Source organism: Olea europaea, unplaced genomic scaffold, assembly GCF_002742605.1.
Source record: "Olea europaea var. sylvestris unplaced genomic scaffold, O_europaea_v1 scaffold2183, whole genome shotgun sequence".
NCBI lineage: Eukaryota > Viridiplantae > Streptophyta > Magnoliopsida > Lamiales > Oleaceae > Olea > Olea europaea.
In genome coordinates this window covers 9,818-36,958 of record NW_019239836.1, presented here as the reverse complement: position 1 = coordinate 36,958, position 27,141 = coordinate 9,818, and the positions used below count along the sequence as shown (strand labels likewise).

At 36.4% G+C, this 27,141-nt stretch overlaps 3 protein-coding genes across 4 annotated transcripts; 1 reads left to right on the top strand and 2 right to left on the bottom strand.

Annotated features, from left to right (window-relative positions):
- Window positions 1–2,036: 2,036 nt before the first annotated feature.
- On the bottom strand, window positions 2,037–5,978 carry LOC111380694. Its single transcript, XM_023004327.1, has 6 exons — window positions 5,750–5,978; window positions 4,438–5,073; window positions 4,240–4,321; window positions 3,983–4,049; window positions 3,199–3,384; window positions 2,037–2,793 (listed from the first exon to the last, which is right to left on the bottom strand). The coding sequence occupies exons 2-6, from the start codon at window positions 4,943–4,945 to the stop codon at window positions 2,752–2,754; spliced, it is 885 nt and encodes a 294-aa protein (XP_022860095.1). The 5' UTR covers window positions 4,946–5,073; window positions 5,750–5,978; the 3' UTR covers window positions 2,037–2,751.
- Window positions 5,979–7,991: 2,013 nt separating this feature from the next.
- LOC111380692 lies at window positions 7,992–16,184 on the bottom strand. Of its 2 annotated transcripts, none has more exons than XM_023004323.1 (8): window positions 16,042–16,184; window positions 15,836–15,922; window positions 10,993–14,085; window positions 10,798–10,879; window positions 10,556–10,622; window positions 9,797–9,982; window positions 9,630–9,690; window positions 7,992–8,665 (listed from the first exon to the last, which is right to left on the bottom strand). In XM_023004323.1, exons 3-8 carry the CDS (start codon window positions 13,919–13,921, stop codon window positions 8,499–8,501), a joined length of 3,492 nt encoding a protein of 1,163 aa, XP_022860091.1. In that variant the 5' UTR covers window positions 13,922–14,085; window positions 15,836–15,922; window positions 16,042–16,184; the 3' UTR covers window positions 7,992–8,498. The 2 variants fall into 2 exon arrangements, with proteins under 2 accessions (XP_022860091.1, XP_022860092.1); XM_023004324.1 differs by lacking the exon at window positions 7,992–8,665 and adding an exon at window positions 8,674–8,918.
- LOC111380689 lies at window positions 15,984–20,740 on the top strand. The gene is made up of 9 exons (XM_023004319.1): window positions 15,984–16,097; window positions 16,930–16,987; window positions 17,656–17,771; window positions 18,284–18,501; window positions 18,676–18,686; window positions 18,807–19,289; window positions 19,527–20,183; window positions 20,295–20,376; window positions 20,467–20,740. The coding sequence occupies exons 1-9, from the start codon at window positions 15,984–15,986 to the stop codon at window positions 20,738–20,740; spliced, it is 2,013 nt and encodes a 670-aa protein (XP_022860087.1).
- The last annotated feature ends 6,401 nt before the right edge of the window (window positions 20,741–27,141 follow it).

Here is a 27,141-nt window from a genome sequence, read left to right as displayed (position 1 = left end):
TTATTTATTTTTGTGTATTTAAATTATTTATGGAATACAACGAAAAAAAATTTGAGGGAAGCCGTTTGGCCCGACTGCCGTCTGTTTTGCAGATGATCTGGGCCGTCTTTTTGTCAGTCGTCTAGGTGTCCTCTCCTCTCTTTCTTTTCCGGTCCAGGTACCGAGGATCGCCATTTTTTTTCCAAAATCACCTCAAAAAATGTAATTTTCATTAATTTTACATAATTTTCAAAGATTTCTATCATTATTTCCAACAAAATTTCTTTCCCTTCTTTTTCAGACGTCGATTTGAGAGTGATTTGTTAAGGACAATATTGAGTTTTCATTGTTTTTAAAGTTTTTACAAGTTTTTCAAATTTTTTTTTAAACAGTGGTCAATGACCATTTTGAAAAAATGTCTTTTTTTTGTGGCTATCTGCCACTATTTCCTCCAGATTTTCGGTGTTACATTACCAGCAAAAGATAACAATAATTAAATGCTTTAGGCCAATTGGCTTTGGATTGGCATGCTTGTCCTTGCATTGCAATCACTAAACAATATTTTAGTTCAGTACGTGCCCTTCTATCTTGGTATACATCAGATGCTTGAGATCAAGTCTGTTCAATTTCATTTAGGTAGTGTTTGATGAAGCAAAGTTTTCCATGGAACTAGGAATTTCAATTTCAAGTTCTATTTTTTGCATGTTTGATACCATTATTTTCTAGGGAATAGGTTTTCTCCATTTTTCCAGCCACGTAGACAATTTCCAGCTTTTGTGGGAAAATCAATTCCCACCAGGCAATGTTGACGTCTTTTTTTTTTTTTTTTTTGTTGTAATGGAAACAAATTATATCCCTAATTGTAAAAAAATATTTCCCTTTAATTGACAATTTTCATGTAATATAAAGCTAAACGAACATCAAAACATAGATAATTTTCTTGAATTTTTTATTTTTTAATTTTTTTTATTTTTTTGCAATGGAAACAAATTTCATCTCTAATACCAGAAAATTCTATACCTTTAATTGACAATTTTTATGTAAAATAAAGACAAACGAACACCAAAAAAATTTTTTTTTTCAACATTTTTCACGTGAAAAATTATACCAATTAAACACAATAATTTATAATTTCCAAGAAAACAATTTCCCATCAATTCAATTCCCTGTAATTCTTTTTTTTTTCCACTCAAATTTCACATTTGCAATCAAACGGACCCTTAGTCTAACATACTATATACATCATATCATATATTTGTTAAGGCAAAATGGACAATCGTTCTAGTATTAACTAAGGGATATTTATATTATTTAGTCTAGTCTTACATACTAAATTTACGCATATTGCTTTATTCTGATTTCAGATGGCATTCTAGAAATCGACATCAAACTCCTAAAAATTTAAAAAAGTGAATGATCAATGAAGCCATAGTTGAGTAATGATATTCATCTATAGTCTAGATGATCATCAATCCGTGATATTGGAGTTCTAGATGATCATCCTCAAAATTGGAGTTCTATAGCCATAGTTGAGTAATGATATTCATCTATAGTCTAAATGAAGCCATTTTTGCAATCCACTATCACATAGACCGATGATCATCTACACTCTACATGAATTTATTTATTTATTTATTTATTTTTCTATCTTAAGCATGCCAAAATTATGCAATCAAATCAACGTTTCAGGAAATACGAGACATTTGAATCATACAAACAAAGTAAATGGTAACTTCAAATTCAACCATTATTAGACCATTGCTTCAAGTTCTAGATGTCTTGACATTCATCTGTTGGTACTAAGGCCCAAAAAGATCTACAGACTTTTAGGCTTAGTTTCCAACCAACCTGTTTCCATATCCGTGCCCAATTGACACATGAGTGTAATTAAATAAAACAGCATGTATGTGGGAGCTTAATACTTTTTCTGATGGAATTTAGCAATCCCATATATTCTGCTTAAATTTATTTACTGATAACAACGATAAATAAGCATGTTCAATAACAACATTTCCATATATTAGAAACAACAGAAACATACTTCAAAATCCTGGCAACATGATAGTTTTAAAACATGTCAAAACATTGTCATCGACCAGCTGAATCGATTTGCCAGAGTAACTGACAATATAAAGCAGAAGCTGGTGTAAACAGCACAATCATTACATATTCCTCTATAAATAAGCAGCTTTACATTCAAACACTGACAAATGCCAGTCATAATATGGCCAGACGATCCATTAAATACAACTTCTGGACCTGAACTATAAATATAGTAGACGAAGAAATTTATTAGTAATGATAAACAACAAAAAGAATTGAGGGAATCCAACGTACAAAATCTCAGCCAAATTTCTACTCATTATTAGTTTAAGGCCACCATAAATGAAAAGAGGGAGAAAGTTTAGGCGGCATCCTCTGAAGGTCCATTATTGGATGAATTTGGTTTTGTTATGCCAAGTATCATCAGCAGCAATTTGTTGAAGTAATGTTGTCCTTCTGTGTCATTCTGTATGCTTGAATCATCCTTGTCTAAATGCGGACCTTTTCCATATTCCCTAATGTAAAAGACAAATACCACAAGAAAAATGCTATAGCCGCTCGAGTTCATGAATCCCATGAGCAAGCAGGGAAGAGAGAGGTCTCTCTAGACTGATTGAGTGGACACACTATGAAGAACCCGAGAGTAGAATCTCCAAAACACATTCGTTTCATCTATAACACTTTGACCGAATGGATGTTGCTCAACATATTTCCTTACATCGTCACACATCAACATATCTTCCAAATAAACTCGAAGATCACCTCCGGGACCTGTGATGAATGAGTGTATTATACAAGTAATCTTCCATGGAATGAACTAAGAAAAGGGACAGTACGGTGCATAGCCTTCAGTTGATAGTCAATCCTTCATCCAATAATTTGTGAAAAGATATTGTGCATAAATTCTTCTAAATTGAAAAGGCAGAGCAAAATCAGAGATTGAAAAATTCTGTATTCAAAATATGTTACTATCGTGTTGTGTACTAAAGCTTCATTCAGAACTTGGCTGGCCATTTGAGCTCATACTTTCATATCTTTAGAAGTGAAACCTAGCCGCAGAGTTAAGTGACACAGGTTTGAATTCAGTAAGGCGTAAATTATTTTTCCATAAAAAATGTAAAACAAATATTTCATGGGAAATCGAATAACCTGACAGAAAACTAGTGAGAAGCTTACAGGATTGAGCAAGGCCTTGTAAGGAGAATCATCCAGCAATAATGTGTTCGATTCATTATAATATCCCTTCTCCCGAGGAAGATTAGGATCATCTTTTTCCCATATTTTCTTTAGCTGCTTCATGACCAAGGGTTTTTGCACGTTTTCAAGAGTTTTGTACCCTGTATGAGTACTATGCGACATATCCTGCAAAAAAGGTTCAATTACAATCCAAACTGTTGCCATCTAAATCCGAGAGTAAAATCAACCAATATGAGTTGAATAAGATCAGGTAAGTTTGACTGCCTAAGTTAACACATGTTGAGCATCCAATCGCACCTATATGAGTTGAATAACCTCTCATCAAGAACATTTATATGGTTCAATAATTATGATTGGCAGGTTGTAGCCCTGGTGATACAGACAGGAGACAAGATGGACATGTCAAAATGCTGTTTTTCACAAAAGCACCGACACAATCCATCTCTAATAAGCTGATTAAAATAATATTAATTTTTTTTTTTAATTTTTTATATTTTAAAGTAAATTTATTTTTGTAAATTCCATTGTGTCAACAATGTATCAACCAGTGTGTTGGCAGTATTGTAGTATCCAACACTAAAAAATAAAATATAATTTAGACATATCGCCTAGCATTTTCGACATGTTCCGGCAACGTGTTGATGTCTAACACGATGTATATTTGATGTGTCGACGATTTGTTGACGACGCGTTCAATTGTGCAAAAGTAAAAAATAATTTTGACATGCTCCCTAGTTATTTGGATAGTTATGAAGAAGATTACCCAACAAAATAGCAGTTTGTGCTGTAGATCTGCCAATAAATAATTGACAAAGTTCTCAATAATTTTCCTGCACATCAAATATATAGCTAAGGTTAGTGTTAGAAAATTATGGAAGGGAAACAAACAGCCAGTTAGATAGCTAGCAAAGAAATTAATGTTAATATTTCTTTAAGAATTAGATTACTCTTGGCAAATAGAAGATGAAACATGACATAAGAAATACATCATCAGAAAATAGCACAAACGTCAACGAATACCTGGATCTTGATGACGATATGCCCACATCAAACTTCTCGAAGCAAAACTTCAGAAATTCATCACAGGAGGGTCTCTTGAATACTACAAGAGTAAAGTGTTGGTTGATTAGGTTTTATTCACTAATTTGTCATCCTAATATCATCATAAGTTTTATATCATGAATAATTTCACTACATTGAGAAATATTTTAGTCTCACCCGCCCGTCCCCAGATATGTGCATCTGCAATACAGTCTTTTGGTGCTGGCATTACAATGTCTGCAAGTAGACCATTGACGTCAAGGACAAGAAGTTTTCTTCTAACACATGCAACTGGTGCTATTTCCAGATATAGACATGAATCATTTGACAAGTGATCTTTCTTCTCAATAGATGATGAGAAATGCTCGGTCACCTTAACATCAGATTCTTGAGCAGTACTCTCGTTTTTGTTTAGCATACTGTCATTCTCTAGTCCATTATTTACATTCCACAAGTTTTTACTAGACATAATATCTGATTTGTTCCATGCACTGAAGTCCATCTTTATTTTTATTCTTTTTTCTCTCAGTCCCTTCTGCAATAAGGTTTCCAATTGTCCTTGTATCAATTTTAGGTTGTTTGACCTGCGATTGTGCAGTTGAATCCAACTCAAGATGACTGTTTTGAAAATCCTCATTGGCAATCGAACAACTTTTGCCAATTTTGGGTACTTCCAAATTATCATCCATCTGATCCATGATTTGCATTCCAAGTTTTTCAGTAGACTTCCTTTTCAGTCCTTTTTCTCTTCTTTGACTATCTCCATCAGGATTTTGGATTGAATTTGTATACATGGTAGATGATTACGGGTACCTGATTTAACATTCACAAACATATTCTGTCACATTAATGCTTAGACACCCACAAGTAATTTCTAGCCCCAAAAATAAGCACAATCTTTGAAAAGTGTGGAAAAGCACATAATTAAATAACCTAGGTGATAGGTCACTCTATCTTCTCATTTAGATCAAACCCGTGAGAATTAACTGTGATGGCAAAGGTACCGATTTCATCATTCATATAAATTACTGAAAATGGCACCCATCAATTGTAGGCAAGTCACGTATATAAACTAAGAAAATATAAGCAAATTAGTCTTCTTATGCCTTGTGAAGAAGTTCACAAGAAAAATTCTGGGGAAATGACGAAAATGAAATTCACAAGAAAAAACGTAAAAGAAACAAGACTTACGACTACGTCTCGGTCTAATGAAGTAACGTTTATATTAAAATTCGAACAAGACGTTTTTATAAGTCGCAATACGCACTGACACAACTCTAATTAAACCACGATTCTTCAACCCTCGGGAAGTTAACCAAAAGATTCAACGCCTGCAATGGCACATTTTGGTTCTCCGCAAATCGTGAAGAATTTTGTAACGGAAGCAATATAAATATGAAAAAAATCTCTGCTGCAAAATTTTGAAGCCTCAACCCGTCTCAATTCTAATAAAATGCGATAAAATTAAACATATCTGTATAAGAATCACCTTGCGATGGACTGCACTTTTGCAGAAGAGGAGCAGCAGGGCCGCAGAGCAAGAGCGTTGTTTCCTACTCCTGTCTTCCGTAGACTGGTCTGCCCGTCGGGATGTTTGAAAGATTGAGAATTTTGGCAAATTTATATTCATAAGTTTGTATGTTCGGATCTTATGAGAATTTTATTCAGCTTCGATCATGCTATTTTTAATGCCGGTGATGCTTAGCATAGGAGTTTAGGTGGTGTAGCCACTTTAATTATCCAACCTTCTCGCCCCATTAATATTCATTCCATTAAATTTCATTATTCCCTTTTCTACTTTGGACTACCTAATCTTCCGTAAAATAATATTACACATAAGTCGAAAATTTTTCCTTCTTTTTCGACTGCTCATTTTTCAAAAAAATATTATTCCACTAATTTTCATTTCCACAAAATTGAAGTCAAACGGGGGTTAATTGTCTAAGTATCAATGGGGCCCATTTGTTACCGATAAGAATAATGAATGACTAAATCCATTTTAGAGTGTGCGAGATTACATAAATCTTATGATTTGTAGCATCAATTTATGTGTTTTTAAGTTATTGGTCATCTTAATTGTGACTCGTCTTCTTACTTTTAAGATGATCAATCAATTAAAAAATGATACATAAATACTACCTAAATCAACATTAGTGGTACTAAATTACATTACTCTTAAAATTAAAATGTTGGAATGCTCTTTTCTTTTAGTCTTAATATTCTTGAATTCTCTCCTTTGGTGTCAAAATGGGTTGGCATTTGGATGGGTCTGCCTACATCTTTCATCTTTGTCAGTGCAAGTGTGTAATGAATTTTAAGATACGGTTGATGTATATCTCGCTTTATCTTTTAAATTCTTTTAATAGGACCAACCTGCGGACTTACAATTATAGTGGTGTAAAATTGGATGAGCTTGACTTGTTCAGGATCTCTTTACAATAGTAGCCCGTAATTCGAGTGGGCCGATCCTCGGGCCAATAGCTGAAAAATCCGAGCCAGTCCAATTTAAATGATCGATCTTTTAAGATAGCAGTCAGTTTCGGGCTGTGGATCGATCCTTTACATAATTGAGCCGTACAGGTTCGTTATATGGACGGATTGATTCAAACCGGCCCACCCATTGTTATATCCCTATACCAATATCGCAAGCTTATTTGAAATGGTAAGTGCAACCAACCATTTTATATTTTTTACTGAATGATAGAGAGCCCACATCCGGGCATTTCAATGTATGGGAGTCATGTAGGATGCAAGTCGCTTGGCTCATTTTGACATCATTACTCCCTCTATTTGTCTTCCATTTCTGCAATAATCCCTCGACATAATAATTACGAGGGAAAAAAAAAACCTTTTATTCCATCAATCAATTTTGATGGTTTACTTATTCCAAAATTAATTAAGAGTGAAATAATTTAGATATGCTCATACTAATATGTTTCATATGCCCAAATAATCTTTGCATGTCTCAACAGTCACCACCAAAATATTTTTATTTTGACTAGCAATGTCGCATTATTCACTCAAATGAATAATTTTCTTTGCGAATGACACTTGTAGTCGAATTCGAATATATAGTGTTAACCACAAATCTCTGGTCTCACTTCTATTGCTCGCAGGCCCCTCATATATATCCCAATTCGACCTAAGGAGTTCAACTCAATTTCATTATCGTCGTAATCTCAAGAGACATAATAATTACAGATTCCTTACATTTTGTCACATCACCTTATCAATCACATACACTTGCTAAATATGAAATCAGCATCGCCCAAACTCCCCAATAAATCGACTTGGCTCCCCTATTCTTTGCAGGTCATCATTACTTGAAGGGAACATTAACACGATGACAAACCGGTCTCATCAACCAATCGAAAGGTAGATCGACGGTTCATCATCCAAGCTTGATACTGTAGTTGGTTTGATTGATATGACAAAATTCTGACTAAAGCCTCCTACAAATAGTGGAAAATAATTCCTCCTCAAGAGGGAGGAGGAGGGGCCCCAAGAAGCATATGCATTGTACTCTTTTGCTTTCTATGATTAATAAGAAATCTACAATTTAGCCCTTTGTTATCAACACAAAGTGCCCTTTTTCTTAAAGTAGTCTCAAGAATAATCCCTACAATTCTTGACGTCCACATATACAGTCACAGAATTAAGTACGACATCTCCCAAAACCTTAAAAATCCTAGCAATTTGAAACATTAGAACATATTGTGACGGACAAGCAGCTAATTCGAAAGAAAATAACATTCGTGGAAGTTTCGTACATATCAAAGCATTGTCATCAACCAGCTGAATCATTTCGACATAGTGCCTGACCCAACATACAGGAAGCATAAGTGAACGACACATCCTTTTCAACGTTTCAAAAATGACAAATACACTCACCAATGACCAGAAGATCTTTTAAATTCATCTCCTGCCCAAACTACAAATACAGTAGATCAAAAAATTTATAAATAATGAACAGCAAAAAGAAAGAGGAAAGCTACTCTATTTCCTCAGTAAAGTTTCTCTTTGACAGTCTTAATGCCACCTTTGAAGAACAAGAATTACATTTGATTGTGTATGAAGTAACTTTGTGCAACTGTCAATCTTTAGATTTGTCTTGTCTCATCTACATGCTTCTGCTGTTTTCACCTTCCCCCCATGTTAAAGACAAAGACCAAACGGAAAACACTAATGCTCATCAGTTTCATGGATCCCAAGAGCAAGCTGGCAACAGTAAGCAGTCTCTAGAAAGATTTAGCCGATACACTCTCGAGAACCCTGGAGTAGAAGCTCCAATAAATATTTCTCTCATCTATAGCACCTTGACCAAATGGATGTTGCTCGACATATTTCTTTACATTGTCACACTTTAACATATCTTCCAAATAAACTCGAAGATTACCTCCAGGACCTGTTATTAATACGAGTTCATTATAGAGGCAATCTCCATTGTCGCAAACTCAAAAAATGGGCCAATACAGATACTGTGCAAAAATTCAATATAAAATAAAAAAGATAGAGCAAAGGAATTGACAAAAAATTCAGCAAGATTTAAAACAGCAATATTGAGCTGCATGTTGCCATCCTCGTTGTACACTAAGGCTTCATTCAGAACTTGGCTATCCATCGAAGATATCTAATTTCACATCTTGAAAACATGAAACCTAGCCAGAGAGTTAAGTAAAAGAAGTTTTAATTCGTTAAGTGTAATTTTATTTTATCAACCACAAATGTAATATAGATATTTCATGAGCACTAAAAAGTGAAGCCATCATTAACATGGACTGCTCAGTACAACAAATAAATGGACTGGGTAAGATCTCAATACTTATGATAAACATGCAGTCATTTTGCAAGCAGACTGTTGGGTAGTACCTCAAGGCAATTTTTTGGTGACATGGAGAAAGCAACAGAAGATTTTTTGTGGTGAAGAAAACCATTTTTTGTGAATTGAAAGCATCCAGTTTTCCTTTCTTTTATTTTGGAGCCTTCAAACAATTTCAGTCATTTCACATACACTGTATAACTTATACCCCTCTTCCTTTACTAAGGCTTGAGATTGGCCTTGAAAAACTTCTGCGGCATATCTAATATTTAATTCTCAAAAAACTTTTCAATGTTCCCAAACCAATACGCTAATCCTTGAATTACTTTTCACTAGAAATGGCAATTATGTGTCTTGCACATGTAAATGAATTTACTATGCTGATCTCTTTATACTAAATTAAACTTTATTTAAGTGCACCTACCTGTTTTCTACTCTTGAGGTTTGACCAGATTCTAGAGAAATTAAACTGGCCTCCCTTGTCAATGACAGACTCAAAACAGAATACAATAATAAAAAAGCAACACGCATGAGAGGAAAAGAACCTCACCTAGAGAATTGTCACTTTTGTCCTTGTAATGGTATGAATACGGAAATATTGCAGTGTGCAGCTAAAACAAGCACAAACCACGAACTAAGAATTAGGCTATATACTTTAACTAATAGAAACAAGGAAACTAGAAAGACCTGATAGAAAACAAGTGGTGAAAAGCTTACAGGATTGAGAAGGGCCTTGTAAGGAGAATCATCCAACAACAATGTGTTCGTTTCATTATAATATCCCTTCTCCCAAGGAAGTCTAGGATCATATTTTTCCCAAATTTTCTTTAGCTCCTTCATGACCAAGGGTTTATGCTCGTTTTCAAGAGTTTTGAACCTTGTTTGAGTACTCTGTGATATATCCTGCATAACATTGTTTTCAGAAACTGCTTAGTTAATTGTAAATCCAAGTGCAAATTAAACAAATATGAGTGAACAATGTTAGGTACATTCAACTGCACGAGGTACCAAACTTCCAATGCCTATATGAGTTGAATAAACTCTCACCAAAACATTCAGATTGTTCAAATAAGTGAACGTTCCAATTATTTGCATGCTATAGAGTGTTGCCTACATGCTGTAAATAAATTGATAACAGTGTCACTTTACTAGTGACCACATGTGGCATTTCTACTACCCGTCATTTTAGTACCCCCTAATCACGTGCAAAAGCTGCAAACTAAATAGTTGAAAGTCTCAACAATAGAAGTTAGTAATTATGATCTATCAATTTGACTTAAATTCTTGCATCACTTGGCATAATGAAGTGTTAAGGCATGTGATAAGAATGATAGGAAGAGATGAATTGTGGTATTAATTGTCTATAAACAAGAACTTAATTAAAAAGATGATTAAATACAAAACAATATTTAGGCATGAAAAATATATAGTTTTGGATGTAGATCCTTTTATTTTTATGATTGTGGAGAAGATTACCCAACAAAATAGCAACTTCTGTCGTAGATCTCCCAGTAAATAATCAACAACTATATCAATAACTTTCCTGCACATCAAGTATATAGCTATGGTTAGTGCAACAAAATTTGTGGAGAGAAATAAACACCCGGTAGCAGAACTAGCATAGAAGAGAGTGCTAATATTTCTTTCACAATCTGCTTAAAACAAAATCCAGCCATAATGTAATATAAAAAAGAAAAAGCAAAAATTTCGATGTATACTTAGATCTTGATGACCATATGGCGACATCAAAGTTCTCAAAGCAAAACTTCAGAAAATCATTGCAGAAAGGTCTCCTGAAAACTACAAGAGGAAAGCGATAGCAGGTTAGATTTTAATCACTAATTTGGCATCCTAATATTTGCATGAGGTTAAATCAAGAATTGCTTCACAATAATGAGCAATTCTTTTCACACCTGCCCGTCCCAATAGACGTGTATCTGCTACAGAGTCTTTAGGTGCTGGCATTACGATGTCTGCAAGTAGACCATTGACATCAAGAACAAGAAGTTTTCTCCTGACAGAAGCAACTGGTGCTATTCCTAGAAATGAATCGTTTGACAAGTGATCTTCCTTCAAAATAGGAGAGGAGAGATGCTTGGTCACAGCCACATCACAGGATGAGCATGCAGCTGAATCTTTACCCTGATGAACAATATTTTCTTCTTTTTTGAACTCATTCTCGATTTTCTCATTTTTACTAGACATCTCATGAGGAAGAGGTATATGTCGGCTTTTACAAGAAAACATTTCAACCTCCATCTCCCTTGGCCTCTCCATAGGTGCAGATCTCAGCTCAAGGAATTCAGAATAAGATTTTGAATCAATGTCAACTGGTGCCAAGGAAGCCTTGTTTTTATTTAAGCCAACAGGTTTCATTGTATCATGCACCAAATGCAATAAAGAGGTTGTGCTCTCATTTGTAATTACCTTAGTGCCATTCCCTACTCCATGAGTTACATCCGGCAGGTTCAGATTTGACATAATACCCACACTTTGACGTTCATCTTTAGTATTAGCCCTCATTTCGTTTTGTTTTCTCCAACTCCTTTTCCTCTGTGCTATCCCTTCTGAAAGATTTTTAGTTGACCTTGTACCCATTTTAGCCTCTTCAGTGTTAAATTGTGCAGTTGAATCTAACTCAACAAGATTATTCTGCAAATCATCATTGGCTACAATAAAAGGTTTGCCAAGGGCAGGAGCTTCCAAATGATCATCCATCTGATTGACCTTATGAAGTTCTCCTTCATTTTTAGCCTTTTTCTTCTTTCTCCTTTTCCTCTGCACTGTCCCTTCTGTAGTATTTTCAGTGGACCTTGTATCCATTTTAGATTGTTCCACATGCCATTTTGCAGTTGAATCTAACTCAATAAGATTATTCTGCAAATCATTATTAGCTACAATACAGAGTTTGCCAATGGAAGGGACTTCCAAATGATCATCCATCTGATCCACGCTTTCAAGTTCACCTTCATTTTTAGCCTTCTTTTTCTTCTGTTTTCTTTTTCTCTTCTCCTTCTGCACCGTCCCTTCTGAAATATTTTCAATTGACCTAGTATCCATTTTAGATTGTTCCAAGTGCAATTGGGCAGTTAAACCTAACTCAATAATATTTTTCTGCAAGTCATTATTGGCTATATCCACACTATGAAGTTCACCTTCATTCTTATCCTTCTTTTTCTTCTGTTTTCTGTTTTCCTTTTTGCTCAGCACTGTCCTCTCTGTATTATTTTCAGTTGAACTAGTATCAATTCTAGATAGTTCCACAAGCAATCGTGCAGTTGAATCTAACTCAATAACATCATTCTGCAAATTACTGTTGGCTACAGTACAAAGTTTGCCAATTGCTGGAGCTTCCAAATGATCATCCATCTGTTCAACGCTTTGAAGTTCACTCTCATTTTTAGCCTCATTTTTCTTCTGTTTTTTCTTTTTCTTTTTCCTCTGCGTTGTCCCTTCTGTGATATTTTCAGTTGACCTTGTATCCATTTTAGATTGTTTGACATGCCATTGTGCACTTGAATCTAACTCAATAAGATTATTCTGCAGATCATTGTCAGCCGGAGCTTCCAAATGATCATCCATCTGATTGACGCTTTGAAGTTCACTTTCATTTTTAGCCTTCTTTTTCTTTTGTTTTTTCTCTCTCCTTTTCCTCTGCGCTGTCCCTTTTGTAATATTTTCAGTCGACCTTGTATCCATTTTAGATTGTTCGACGTGCCATTGTTCACTTGAATCTAACTCAATAAGATTATTCTGCAAATCATTGTTGGCTACAATACAAAGTTTGCCAATTGCTGGAGCTTCCAAATGATTATCCATGTGATCAACAATTTGAAGTTCACCTTCATTTTTATCCTTCTTTTTCTTCTGTTTTTTCTCTTTCTTTTTCCTCTGCACTGTCCCTTCTGTAATATTTTCAGTTGACCTCGTATCCATTTTAGATTGTTCGACATGCCATTGTGCAGTTGAATCTAAGTCATTAAGATTATTCTGCAAATCATTGTCGGCTACAATACAAAGTTTGCCAATGGCTGGAACTTCCAACTGATCATCCATGTGATCCACGCTTTGAAGTTCACCTTCATTTTTAGCCTTCTCTTTCTTCTGTTTTCTCTTTCTCTTTTTCCTCTGCACTGTCCCTTCAGAAATATTTTCAGATGACCCTGAGTTCATTTTAGATTGTTCCACATGCAATAGTGCAGTTGAATCTAACTCAACAAAATTATTTTGCAAGTCACTATTGGTTCCAGTACAAATTTTTCCAATGTAATGATCATCCATCTGATCCACGCTTCGAAGTTCAGCTTCATTTTTAGCCTTCTTTTTCTTCTGTTTTTTCTTTTTGTTTTTGCTCAGCACTGTCCCTTCTGTAATATTTTCAGTTGACCTTCTATCCACTTTAGATTGTTCCACATGCCATTGTGCAGTTGAATCTAACACAATAAGTTTATTCTGCACATCATTACAAAGTTTTCCAATGGCAGGAACTTCCAAATGATCATCCATCTGATCCACGCTTTGATGTTCACCTTCAATTTTAGCCTCCATTTTCTTCTGTTCTCTCTTTTTCTTTTTTCTCAGCACCGTCTGTCCTGCGTGAAGTTCAATTGGCTTTGTGACAATTTGAGATTGTTCAGCCTGTGATTGTGATCCTAACTCCATAAGATTATTTTGCAAATCATTAACGGCAGCAGTACAAATTTTGCCAATATGAGGAACTTCCAAAGCATCATCCATCTGATTCATGTTCAGCAGTTCATCTGTTTTGTTAGCCTTCTTCCTCCTCCTCTTATTTTTCATTAAGCTATCTCCAGCAGAATTTTGGATTGAATTTGTATCCATGGTAGATGATAACCAATATCTGATGGCACAATTGGCACTACTTTCACGAGATGTTCCTTTAAATCGTTCTCAACTATTCTTGATATTCATTCGACTCAATTTTACATCAAAACGGTCTCCAACTTTGCCTTTTCTGGAGCATTCACATTCATTGGCCTCACTTTCTGTGTCAAACCAGAATAATAAGCAACGGAAACAAAAAACAAAAAAAAAATGATAAGGTGGAAAAGAAAAAAGAGATTTGGCATACTGACTAAACATTTTACATTATATAGCAAAGTTTCAGAAACAAAATAATGAATTTGGAATAAAGGGGCATCAAAAAACATTTTATTAAAGAACCAAAAAATAGCTTCAAAAAGTTTGCGAAAGCATAGAATTAAACATCATCTATGTTGATCCATATTCTATTTTAGTAAATAAGAAAGACCAACTCGTGAGAACTAAGCGATGGTAAAAGGACCACAGTTCGTCGTCATTCATTACTGAAAATGATACCCATCAATTTCGGCAGATCAGGATATAAAATAAGAAGTTGCAGACAATTTAAACAAGTTAGACTCTTAAATGCCATTTATTGATGTCCCTCTTCAGGCTAGAACACGGTACTCTGAAGGAAATACAAAGAGAAATATCACAAGCATTAGTTTCATGCAATTTAATCATAATACATCCCATTCAGTTCCTCCAGAAACTATTAGACTTTGCTCGGATACTGGACTCAAGTGAGGAAAACACCAAGAAAAACCTTGTCCCATGTTCGATTCTAAAGAAAATGATAAGTGCACACTTATGAAAATCATTTCATACTTTGAATTTTTTTTCTTTTTTCTCAATGTTCAGCTGCATTAAGAAATTTTAAATACAACACTTACTTTGTCAAGAAAGAAAGGTGTAACAATCCATTTTTACCAATATTGCCTTTTCTTTTTCCCTTTCCTTCATGATTTCAGATATTCAAACAGTCAAAAACAGAAGAAGACCATGACCTGCTATACAGAGTTCAGAACTAATGATTTCACAAGCATTAGTTTCATGCAATTTAATCATAATACATCCCATTCAGTTCCTCCGGAAACTATTAGACTTTGCTCGGATACTGGACTCAAGTGAGGAAAACACTAAGAAAAACCTTGTCCCATGTTCGATTCTAAAGAAAATGATAAGTGCACACTTATGAAAATCATTTCAAACTTTGAATTTTTTTCTTTTTTCTCAATGTTCAGCTGCATTAAGAAATTTTAAATACAACACTTACTTTGCCAAGAAAGAAAGGTGTAACAATCCATTTTTACCAATATTGCCTTTTCTTTTCCCCTTTCCTTCATGATTTCACATATTCAAACAGTCAAAAACAGAAGAAGACCATGACCTGCTATACAGAGTTCAGAACTAAAATTCTCCTTTCATCTTTGTTACATACTTCCCACAAGTTTGTATATTCCTGAATGAGGTACACTACATGCATGTGCAGCTGCTGGTGCATCAATCCCAGCCATCAAGGTGCATGACCAAGTAGGTCCCAAGATACATAATTGCCTTGAACAGCTAGGATTAAGTCACTTGTACAGCTTGCAAAATTATCAGCTGCGCGGAGGTATTTGGTAATTCTCTTCCGTATATCAAACAAATAACAACTTGCAATTTAATCCACAGCATCAGTTATTACCATGTATCGCCTTTATTTTTATCATATCCAACTAAAAACAATCCAAAGCACATAAATGCAGTATGTAGTCACTAAGATACCAAATTTATAGGCAAATCAACCTATCCAATAAACCTACAGCAACGTAAATAAAATGGGGGATAAGAAATTATAGCAATTAGACATAAACATCCATCAGAACACCCATACATACACAAATTTGCAATAAAAAGAAAATTGAGCAGCGAGAGAAGTCTTTTACTTACCAATAAAAATCGATGAAATTTCTGTCACGAAAACCCAAAGGAGATAGTAAATTCTCGAAAGTTAAATCCCTAGAAATATGCTAAGCTCTATTTCAAGATATGAAAAAAATGCACACTTTAGTATAAAAAATACAGATATATATATCATATGAGAATCACACTCGCACAGCCGGTGGATGAGGAGAGGCCCGGAGGGAGGCTCTTACCAGGTATTGCAGAGACCGTTCTTCCGTGCTGCTATTCTATTGTACAGTTCCGCCAGGTTTCTAAACGAAACCCAATTAGGTTTTCACTTTTTATTTCGTAAGAAAAGTAGCGCAAATGGTTCAAAATCTTTGTTCATCTTAACTATTTGGTCCCAATCTCTATTGACTATAATTTCAAACCTTTGCAATGTTGTTATCATTGGTCAATTTGGATAAATTCAATCTGAAATTGATTATTTTTATATTTTTTCTAAAATTATTTTATTTTATTAAATTTTGTTTGTTACTTATTATTATTATTATTTTTTATTTTACAAAATTTTCCCTTCAAATAAAACCAAATAAGAAATTGCATTGCACATGCAAAAACAATTTTGGAGGGCCAACTGTGTCAAGCGTGCTAAAACTTGTAACAAATTTCATCAATTTTATTTTGGACCAAAATACAAAATAGGAAAATGTTTGAGACCAGTTATGCCAATTTCCCTATTAGTAATGAATAATGTTAATTATACAAGGATTTATATAATGGTTTACGTAGAGATGTGACGTTGAAAAGTGTAATAAAGTTTTTTATTTTGTATATAATGGAATTACATAATACTTTGCATATGAATAGATGTCAAAAAGAAATTGTGGAAGTTTTTTTTATTTGGTTGAAAAATTATAATCTAATTATATATCACTACATCATGTATATGTAGATCATGTTAATACAATCAAAATTTTTTAATTTGTTTCAAAAAATTTAATCCAATCATACTTCAATACATCATGTATATGTAAATTATTATATATATATAGCTCAACCAATTAGTAATAACCCCATTTGAAGTCTTTGTATTTTGCCTTCAATTTATTATCTACTCGTGTTCTCTTTGGTTCAAGCTCCACAATCTAGATACCAATCACTTTGTCTTCCTTCATGGTGCCGGTTTTGGTGCTGGTATATGAGTTGCATTTTTTGGAAGAATGTGGATAGAAAGAACTACAATAGATTTAACTCGTTCTGGGATTCATTCATTTGGAAGAAATAGCATCAGTAGTCTTCAATAAGTGAAGCCACTTATCGATTTTTATGAAAAACTTGTAGATGGGGAGAAGGTTATGTTAGGAAAATGTTGTAACTGGCAATCTGTGACCAAAGGACCAATTTGTCAAGTTTGTAAAATCAAGGACTAAATTGTAAAGGTCCAAAAGTTTAGGGACTTGTGTTGCAATTTTACAAAGTTTATAGCATAGGTCTAGGGTAAAGTTGGATGCTTTGAAGATGCAAACGGCGTGTTGATCTCGCTAGAGTTTCGCCCTGACCTCGCTCGAGCCTAAATAACAGAACTGTTGTCGCTAGAGTTTCGTTGAGGGGTTGCTCGAGCGAAAGTGCGTCGCTTGAGTTTCGCCAGCACTTCGCTCGAGCAACAATGCTATCTGACTTTTGATAATTTTCCTTTCTCGCGAATTTTAAACGCTCTATACTACCAAAAACGACATACTATATAAACAAAAATTTCGTTTTTCATTTGATAACCTTTGGAAAACACACAAATAAAATTTTTTCTCGACAACCAAAGGATCTAGAGCCAAAAAATTCTTTCTTTTCATCTTATGCTCTATTAGAGAAAAACATCAACCTTCACAAAACCAAAACACCATTCAAATCTCTATATCAACTTCCAGAAGATCATCTGTTTGAAGATCCGGGAAGGAAACTGCTTGAAGAAATGGAGTGCTTGGTGATTCACGGGAGATAGAAGAAATTCAAGGCTGGGATTTTGGCGCAGATCTGTAAAATTCAGGAGAGCTTTGGTTGATACAGTAAGGAGGTCAGAGTATTGTTAGATTCAATTATGTCTGGCGTACTGTAAGTCAATATCTTCTATAGTGGATCTCTACTGGCTTGTGCCTGGAGTTTTTACCCAGTTGGGTTTTCTCCGTCAACATTTTGTTGCATTTTTACTGCTTTCTATTGTTTTGATTTCAACTGGCAATTCAACTTGGGTAGCTAAATTATGTGAATGAATTTGGACAAAGCGTAATTTAAGTGACATGTTACATAAGTTAATTAAATTGTTAAATTCCGCATAAACACCTATTCACCCTCCCTCTAGGTGTTGTTTTGGTCGAACTATAACCTTTTCAAGTGGTATCAGAGCCAAATCTCGAGTCCTAACCCATAGTTGTCTAGATGAGTCAATCACTTTCTGTACCTCCGTATTTTGACGGAAGTAATTATGCTTACTGGAAGGTTAGAATGCATGCGTTTCTTAAGTCTCTAGATGAGCATGTTTGGGTGAGTGTGCAAAATGGTTGGAAACCTCCCTCCACTACCGTATCAGGAACTATTAATCTTACTGACATATCACTATGGACTAAAGATGAGATAGCTGAGTGTAATTGGAATAGCAAGGGGCTTCATGCCCTATTTATGGCCGTGTCTCCCGAAGAGTTTAGGAGAGTGTCAATGTGCGAAACTGCTAAAGAAGTTTGGGACATTCTTGAAACTACACATGAGGGAACTAAAAGGGTAAAGAACTCGAAATTACAAATGCTAGCCTCTAGGTTTGAAGAAGTGAGGATGAAAGATGATGAAACTTTTGATAATTTTTACGCAAAATTGAATGATATCGTTAATTCTAGTTTCAATCTAGGTGAGAGAATTCTCGAGTCTAAAATTGTGAGAAAAGTACTTAGGTCCCTGCCCGAGAGATTTAGGCCTAAAGTTACTGCCATTGAGGAAAGTAAAGACCTAGATGATGTTAAAATTGAAGAACTGGTAGGATCCTTGCAAACTTATGAACTTACTGTCACACAACCTAAGAAAGGAAAGTCCATAGCCTTAAAATCCATCAAAGAGGATGAATCGTCTGATACTGAGTCTCTTAGAGATGATGAAATTGCATACTTTGTCAAGAAATTCCAAAAAGTTCTCAAGAATAGGAGAAAGCCTCAGGATAGAAAAAGTGGAGTCCCTAGCAGATTCTGGAAAGAAAAAACTGAAAGGTTTAACAATAAAGGGTCGAGTGATAAACCACGTTTGGTTAGGTGCCATGAGTGTCAAGGTATATGTCACTATAGAAATGAGTGTCCTAGTTATAAGAAGAATCAAAGAAAAGGGAAAGGTAAGGTCTTAGTTGTTTCACTTACAGATAACGAATCTGAGACCAGTGATAGGCAGGAATCATCTAGTAGTGAAGATGAAGGGAACTATATGGCATTTATATCGACTGTTAAGAGTGAATCTGATAAGGAGAGTGATAAGGTTGAGGAAGAACTTCACAATGATAATTCTAGTAATGAGGATGAGGATGACATATACATACAAGAGGCCTATCAACTTTTGTTTAAGGAGAGTCTAAAGATCAAAAAGGTCAATAAAGCCCTACTCAAAAAGGTTGATGAACTGGAAAGAGAAAAAGAGAGACTTGCTAGTAATCTTTAGGATTCACTTAAGAGTGGTAGTGAGTTAAAATGTGTCAACGAAAAGTTAGAGGACAAGGTTAAGACATTGGCTAGTGAATTGGAAAAATCTAATGCTCATCTTCAGACTTTCATAAGTGGGACTAAGAAATTGGATAGTCTTTTGGGAATGAATAAGCCAGTGGGAGATAGGAGAGGTCTAGGATATGTTGAGGGTAATACACATGTTGCTAGACCATCTAAGACTGTTTTTGTATCTGCCTCTAAGAAGTCTAATGCTGTCAGTAGTTCAAATAAGGGTAAGAATGTTCCGAGGGAACAGAGTCATCAATCACGTAGGAACATCATGCCCAGATACCCACAGACACGTACCTTTGATCCTAGGTTCATTCCCACCTGTCACCACTGTGGAGCTCTAGGACACACTAGGCCTAGATGTTATAAGTTAGGCAATGAGCATAGAAATCAGAACATTCCTAGTCAGGTTAGCTTTCTGTCTAATCAGGTTAGTCATTTGACTGAGATGCTTACTAAGCTAACTAGGAGTACTTTGTCGCCTAAGAAAGTTTGGGCCAAAAAGGGTGATCTAGCTAGACATTCAGGTCAAGAACATTGTTATATTGCTCATGTTGCATTAAAAGCCCAAAATTACAATATGTGGTACCTAGACAGTGCATGTTCTAGGCATATGTGTGGTAACAAGGCTTTATTCACTACTCTTGATGAATGTAATGGGGGTATGGTTACCTTTGGAGATGGGGGTTCTGCACCTATTCTTGGCAAAGGTACTGTACAAATGCATGAATTACCTGTGATTTCTAATATGCTTTATGTGGAAGGTCTAAAGTCTAACTTGTTAAGTATTAGTCAAATTTGTGATGCTGATTTTGAGGTTAGCTTTGTGCAAAAGAGATGTACTGTGTATGATTCATCCGGTGGGGTGGTTCTTGAAGGGGTTAGAACATCTGATAATTGTTATGGAGTTCTACCTAATTCTAATTATGTGTGTAGGAGAGCGAAAATTGATGTGAGTGAACTTTGGCACAAAAGATTGGGTCATTTGAACTATAAGAGTCTAGTACAGCTGGCTAAGAAGGAGTTAGTAGATGGTTTGCCTAAGATAGGTTCTAGTGAAAATATTGTGTGTGGACCGTGTCAACTAAGTAAACAACTTAAGGGAAGACATAAAAAGACTTCTAAAATTCTGACCAAAAGACCCTTGGAATTGATACACATGGATTTAATGGGATCATCTAGGACTGAGAGTTTAGGAGGTAAGTGGTAAATTCTTGTTGTGGTAGATGACTTCTCGAGGTTCACATGGATAGAATTGCTTAGGGAAAAATCTGATGCTTGTGATCTTATAAAATCATTGTGTAAACAACTTGGTAATGAACTCAATATCAAAGTGTCTAGAATGTGTAGTGATCATGGAAAAGAGTTTGAAAATTTCAATCTTGAGAGTTTTTGCATGGACGAAGGGATACTGCATGAGTTCTCTTCCCCTATCACTCAACAAAATGGGGTGGTTGAAAGGAAGAATCGGGTTCTTCAGGACATGGCTAGAGCCATGCTTCATGGCAAGGGACTAGCCCTACATTTTTGGGGAGAAGCTGTTAGCACTGCATGCCACATAATCAATAGAGTTTACCTTAGGCCCAAGACCGATCAGACTCCATATGAGATACTTAAGGGTAAAAAGTCTACGGTTAAGTACTTTCGTGTCTTTGGGAGTAAGTGCTACATTTTGTGTGATAGAGAGAACTTGAGTAAGTTTGAATCGAAGAGTGATGAAGGAATCTTCTTAGGGTACTCTAGAAATAGCCGAGCATTTCGAGTGTATAACTCACGTACTCGTGTGGTGATGGAGTCAGTAAATGTTGTGATAGATGATGCTATGAGTGAGGGGGAGAATGTTGAAAATTGTGATAGGATGGACGATAGAAATGGTGATCTTATAAGGTCTAGTGATCCTACTGAGCCACCTATGTCTGAGTCATCTCTTAGGAAACCTGAAACACCTGAAAAGGAAACACATCCACAAGATCGAGATAAAAATCCTAAGGAACCATCGACTAGGGTCAAGTCTAATCATCCTAAGGACAATATCATTGGGGATCTAGATAAAGGTATGAGGCTTCGTAGGAGGGTACTGAACAATCTAGCTTACACTAGCTATGTTTCTCAGGTAGAGCCTAAGAAAGTTGAAGAGACCCTTAGTGATGAGTGTTGGGTGAATGCGATGCATGAGGAACTCAATCAATTTGCTAGGAACAATGTGTGGATCTTAGTTCTCAGACCTGAGAATTGTAACGTTGTTGGTACTAAGTGGATCTTTAAGAATAAGACAGATGACCAAGGTACTATAACTAGGAATAAGGCCAGATTAGTTGCTCAGGGTTATACTCAAGTTGAGGGAATTGATTTTGATGAGACTTTTGCCCCTGTTGCACGACTTGAGTCTGTTCGGATTCTGCTTGCTGTTGCCTGTACCTTAGGGTTCAAGTTACATCAAATGGACGTTAAGAGTGCCTTCTTAAATGGATTTCTTCAAGAAGAAGTCTATGTGGAACAACCAAAAGGATTTTTTGATCCAAGTTTCCCCACTATGTCTACAAACTCCACAAAGCACTCTATGGTCTGAAACAAGCTCCTAGAGCTTGGTATGAGAGACTTACTTCATATCTTGAGGAACATGGGTTCTCTCGAGGTGTTGCCGATAGGACCTTGTTTATTATACATATTGAAGAAACTATCACCATTGCTCAAATTTATGTCGATGACATCATTTTTGGTTCTCCTATTGAGTCTCTAGCATATGAGTTTGCCGAGTGTTTGAAGCAAGAATTTGAGATGAGTATGGTTGATGAAACAGACTGAGGATGGCTTGTTTATTTCACAGTCTAAGTATGCAAAGGATCTAGTTAAGCGCTTTGGGTTAGATAGTAAGAAGCATACTAGGACACCTATGAGTACTAGCTTGAAGTTAGGTTGTGATCCTTCAGGTAAGAGTGTAGATCCTTCCCTATATCGAAGCATGATAGGTAGTCTTCTCTATCTTATAGCTACTAGACCTGACATTGCTTTTAGTGTTGGAGTGTGTGCTCGATTTCAGGCAAATCCCAAAGAATCATACTTAAGCTCTGTTAGACGCAGCATTAGATATGTGAGTGGTACTGTTGATCTAGGAATTTTCTATTCTAGAAATTCTAATCTTGATTTGGCTGGCTACTTCGACGCCGATTGGGCAGGGAACGCAGATGATAGGAAAAGTACGACAGGGGGTTGTTTCTACATGGGTAGCAATCTCGTAGCCTGGTTAAGTAAGAAACAAAATTTCATATCTCTTTCCACGGAAGAGGCCGAATACATAGCAGCGGGGAGTTGCTGCACTCAACTTCTCTGGATGAAGCAAATGCTGAGTGATTATGAGATTAGTCAAGGGACCATGACTGTTTTCTGTGACAATACCAGTGCTATAAATATTTCTAAGAATCCTATTCAGCACTCGCGAACAAAACATATTAACATACGACATCATTTTATTCGTGAATTTGTTGAAACACACGTTGTCTCCCTAGATCATGTCTCTACTGATAACCAATTGGCCGATCTACTAACGAAACCACTAGATGGGTTGAGGTTTGAATCGCTTCGGATGGCTGTTGGTGTTTGTTTGCCTATCTGATCGTGGATTCTTGCATATTCATGCATTCATCACATCTGCACCTAGTCACTTCATAACTTGCATGTGATCTATGTGTGTGTGGTGCATTTTGTGTGTTAATTTATCGTTTGATTTTATTTTGTGTATTATGCTTGTGTGTTTAATAAAAAAAAAGGGATTTTTTTTGTTGTGTGTGCCTTTTATGTGACGATTATGGCATTTGCTTTTAGGATCAAACTCTATCTTTCATCATATGTACAAGTCTGAGGTTCCATCATCGTTCTCTTTGTCTATGGAGTTCTGGATATATGGGTCGTCATTCATTTTCGCACAGCACACACTGTTGTCCTGTGAGTTAGTCTTGACCGCATGGGTGAGACTTGGGATGGTGTTCTTCTGTGATTGGGGTGGTATGTCCATTTGACTTGATCTGGGACGAGTGTAACCTAATCATTATTGTCTTTTCCTACTTTTATTGCGTTATTTGTTGAACTTATGACTGTCTTCGGGGCCTATTTGACTCGAACAATTAAGCCTGAGGGGTTTCTAACTTGGCGCCCTATGGTCGTCTGGCTTGGGAGTCACCGACCCAAAATTCGTTATCGGGGTCATTTATGTCACCTAATGGGGATAGCATTGCACTTAAGTTCTTATGTTATTAAAAAAAAAAGGGAGCATACAGTTAGGGGGAGTAAAATTGTGACAATCCTACTAATTGATATAGATCCTCGTGGAATTGGATTTGATTGTCACTTGGTAGATATACACCTTTGTCTGGTTGATTTCACGTGTCCTTTCTCACTAATTTAAGGTTTTGAGTCTAACTTGCATGGACTACGTGGCGTTTTTCACGGTGATGTTCTGTATACACTTTACTCCATGGGATTTTGAACTATATGTGGGTTTAAGATTTGTCTATGTGCTCTGAATGTCGGGTTTGTGATTTTATACTTATTGTTCGTATCGATTACATATTTGGTTACATGCTTCATTTTTGAATTTTGGGATTATTTTTCGATGTTAAGAAATTCTCTTGATTTTGAAAATACACGGTTTGGGGCTAAATTCATTATTTTTTTGAATTTTGTGCTATTTTTCTTAAAATTCAAATGTTTGGTGCTATTTGTGACAAACCGTTTTCGTTCGAGTTTCGCCTGGACTTCGCTCGAGCGACAAAAGCAAATTTCTTGTCGCCCGAGTTTTGCCCAGGCCTCGCTCGAGCGACAGTTCAGTTTTAAAAGCCCCGTTTTCCGTTTTTTCGCGCAATTTCTTCATTTTATCGCTCGTTTGTTATTTCTTGCTTGGTTTCACTAAAATTTCTTCACATCACTCTGTTTCCTACCTATATTTGAAGCCTTTAACACGATTTTTCATCTGAATTTTGCTATCTACTCTTCAAATTTAAGGTAATTGCTCTCCTCTTGTGTTTCTTTTCTTTTTTTTTTTTCTTATTTCTTATTTTTTGTGTTTTGCTTGATTATTCCTCAATTATTATGGTATTCTTGCATTCCTTGACTGAGTTTGTTGTTCTTTCACGCATTTTGCATATCTATTTGCTTTGAATTGTTTCTTCTTCCATATTTTTGTTTATGTGTTTTTCATGTTTTTCGTCCGTTTTCATTGAGGTTATCTTGTGTTATACTCATCCGTTTGGTATGTGGTTTGTTCCATTGGGAAGTCCATGGATTGTAGTTTGTTGGAATGTGCTTGGCGTTGTGCTTAGGTCTCGTATGTGCTTGGAATTGTGTGCCGAAGTTGCGCCCGTCATATGTTCGATGAAAGTCCTTTTTTATATTTTTTTTCATTCCTTTGTTTTCTTTGTTTTTTTCTTTTTTTCTTTTCGTTCCTTCTTTGTTTCCTGGTCGTCACATGTCGTGTTGGTTCCTTTTACACATATTTTTTGGATTATATTTCCGTTATGCTTGGTTTGTTCATCGGGTCGTTTACGTTTTTCGATGCATTTCTTTCGTGCCTCATCTGTGTGTGCTTTGTTTCATCTCATATTGCATCGTAGTACGTGCGTTCTTCGTGTTACTTATTATTTCCATCTCTGCGTGTGCTAGATGGCCCGTAAGCGTTCTCAACCCTTTGCGCAGCCCGCTAGTGGTTCGACGTCGTATATTAAATCCAGATTTATTTCTGCTACAGCTCAGGAGGTTTTTATGTCTCAGTTCTCCTTACGCCCCGTTCTCATGGAGCGTGAGGTAATCTTATTTGATCTTCCTGTTGACATTGCCACTATTTTTGTTTCCCGGGGTTGGGAGCCCCTTCTTGTTGGTTTTTCACCTCCACCCCCACTCATTGTTCGGGAGTTTTATGCTAATATTCACGATGTAGACGGCTCGTCATTTAAGGTTTTTCTTCGAGGTCATTCTTTTCGAGTTACTCCGTCAGTCGTAGCTCTAGCGTTAGGTATACCTCAGATTACCCATCCGACTTTTCCTTACGTTCTACTTACGCCCCGTTCTCATGGAGCGTGAGGTAATCTTATTTGATCTTCCTGTTGACATTGCCACTATTTTTGTTTCCCGGGGTTGGGAGCCCCTTCTTGTTGGTCTTTCACCTCCACCCCCACTCATTGTTCGGGAGTTTTATGCTAATATTCACGATGTAGACGGCTCGTCATTTAAGGTTTTTCTTCGAGGTCATTCTTTTCGAGTTACTCCGTCAGTCGTAGCTCTAGCGTTAGGTATACCTCAGATTACCCATCCGACTTTTCCTTACGTTCTACTTGCTTCTATTCCGGCCGATGCCCTTGTTCGATCGACTCTTTTGAACACCCTGTCTATTGGGGGGCCTACGGCTATGGCCACGGGTTCATCACCCACTGATCGACAGGTTTTTTTGGCGCATCGTGTGCACAAACCTATGGCCTGCTGCCCATACCTCTTCGTTACCTATGGTGAGGGCCCGTTTTCTCTATGCCCTTCTTCATGGGGACTCTATCGACCTACCTAGTTTTGTGTGCCAACAGATTCTGGCTTCGTTTCGTACTCCCGGGGGTCGGATAGGGTTGCCTTATGCTTGTCTGATTCATAGAGTTGTTTTTATCTCTGGGTGCTTCTTTTCCTGAGGGGTCTTCTACTCGTATAGGTCGCCCGATAGGACAGCAGACCATTCACCAGAGTCGATCCCATGTCCCATCCTCTTCCTCTTCGGCTCATGCTGCCGCTCAGGCTGAACCCGTTGATGTTTTTGATTTTTTGGAGCCTTTTGATCCTATTACTGATATTCTTACTGGGGTTCTCGTGTCTTTCCTCCGCCTCGTTCGGATTTTCCTTCGGCTATTCCACTTCGAGCTGCCTTTCCTTCGACATCTACTTCTGCTCCAGGGTTGGCTTCCTTGCTTGTTGACCCCATGGTGATGCTTATGGGTCAGATGTCTACTTTAGTCGAGCAGCAGGCTCGTATGATGGCAGAGATCACGCAGTTACGTGCTATTTCGGAGCGTCAGTCAGCTGAGCTTTCTACTTTTCGGCGTGCTCTTGCCGTGTGTCAGCATCATTTGTGTTGGATTCGTGATAGCATGGAGGAGAGCACGGGTGACGAGACTGGTGATGAGTCTTCGGGTGTAGGAGGTGCTGCCTCGTAGTTTGTTTGTTATTTTTGATCCTTTGTCATTTGTGACAAAAAGGGGGAGTAGTTATTGGATAGGATATTTGATAGATAGATATCAATTCTTTTGTTAACTGTGATATAACGATGATTTTGTATATATTTCATGACTAGATTAAGTTTTTGATGTTTTGGCAATGTTGATGTATGTTTTTGGTTTTTTTTTACTTACATTAATATTTCTTCTTAATTTGGTTAATGACATATGAACTACTCCTTATTTTTATTTGTTGTTTCCATTTCACATGCTTTTACACTTGGTATTTGAGTTTCTGTATTTCAGGAAATAGGTTCAACAAGAGATAGCTGCTTTGGTTGAAGAGATAGGTCGTTTAGAGTCACATTTACTTTTGTTCTTGACTGTCTTATTAATTTTGTCACAGAATGCCAAAGGGAGAGTTTGT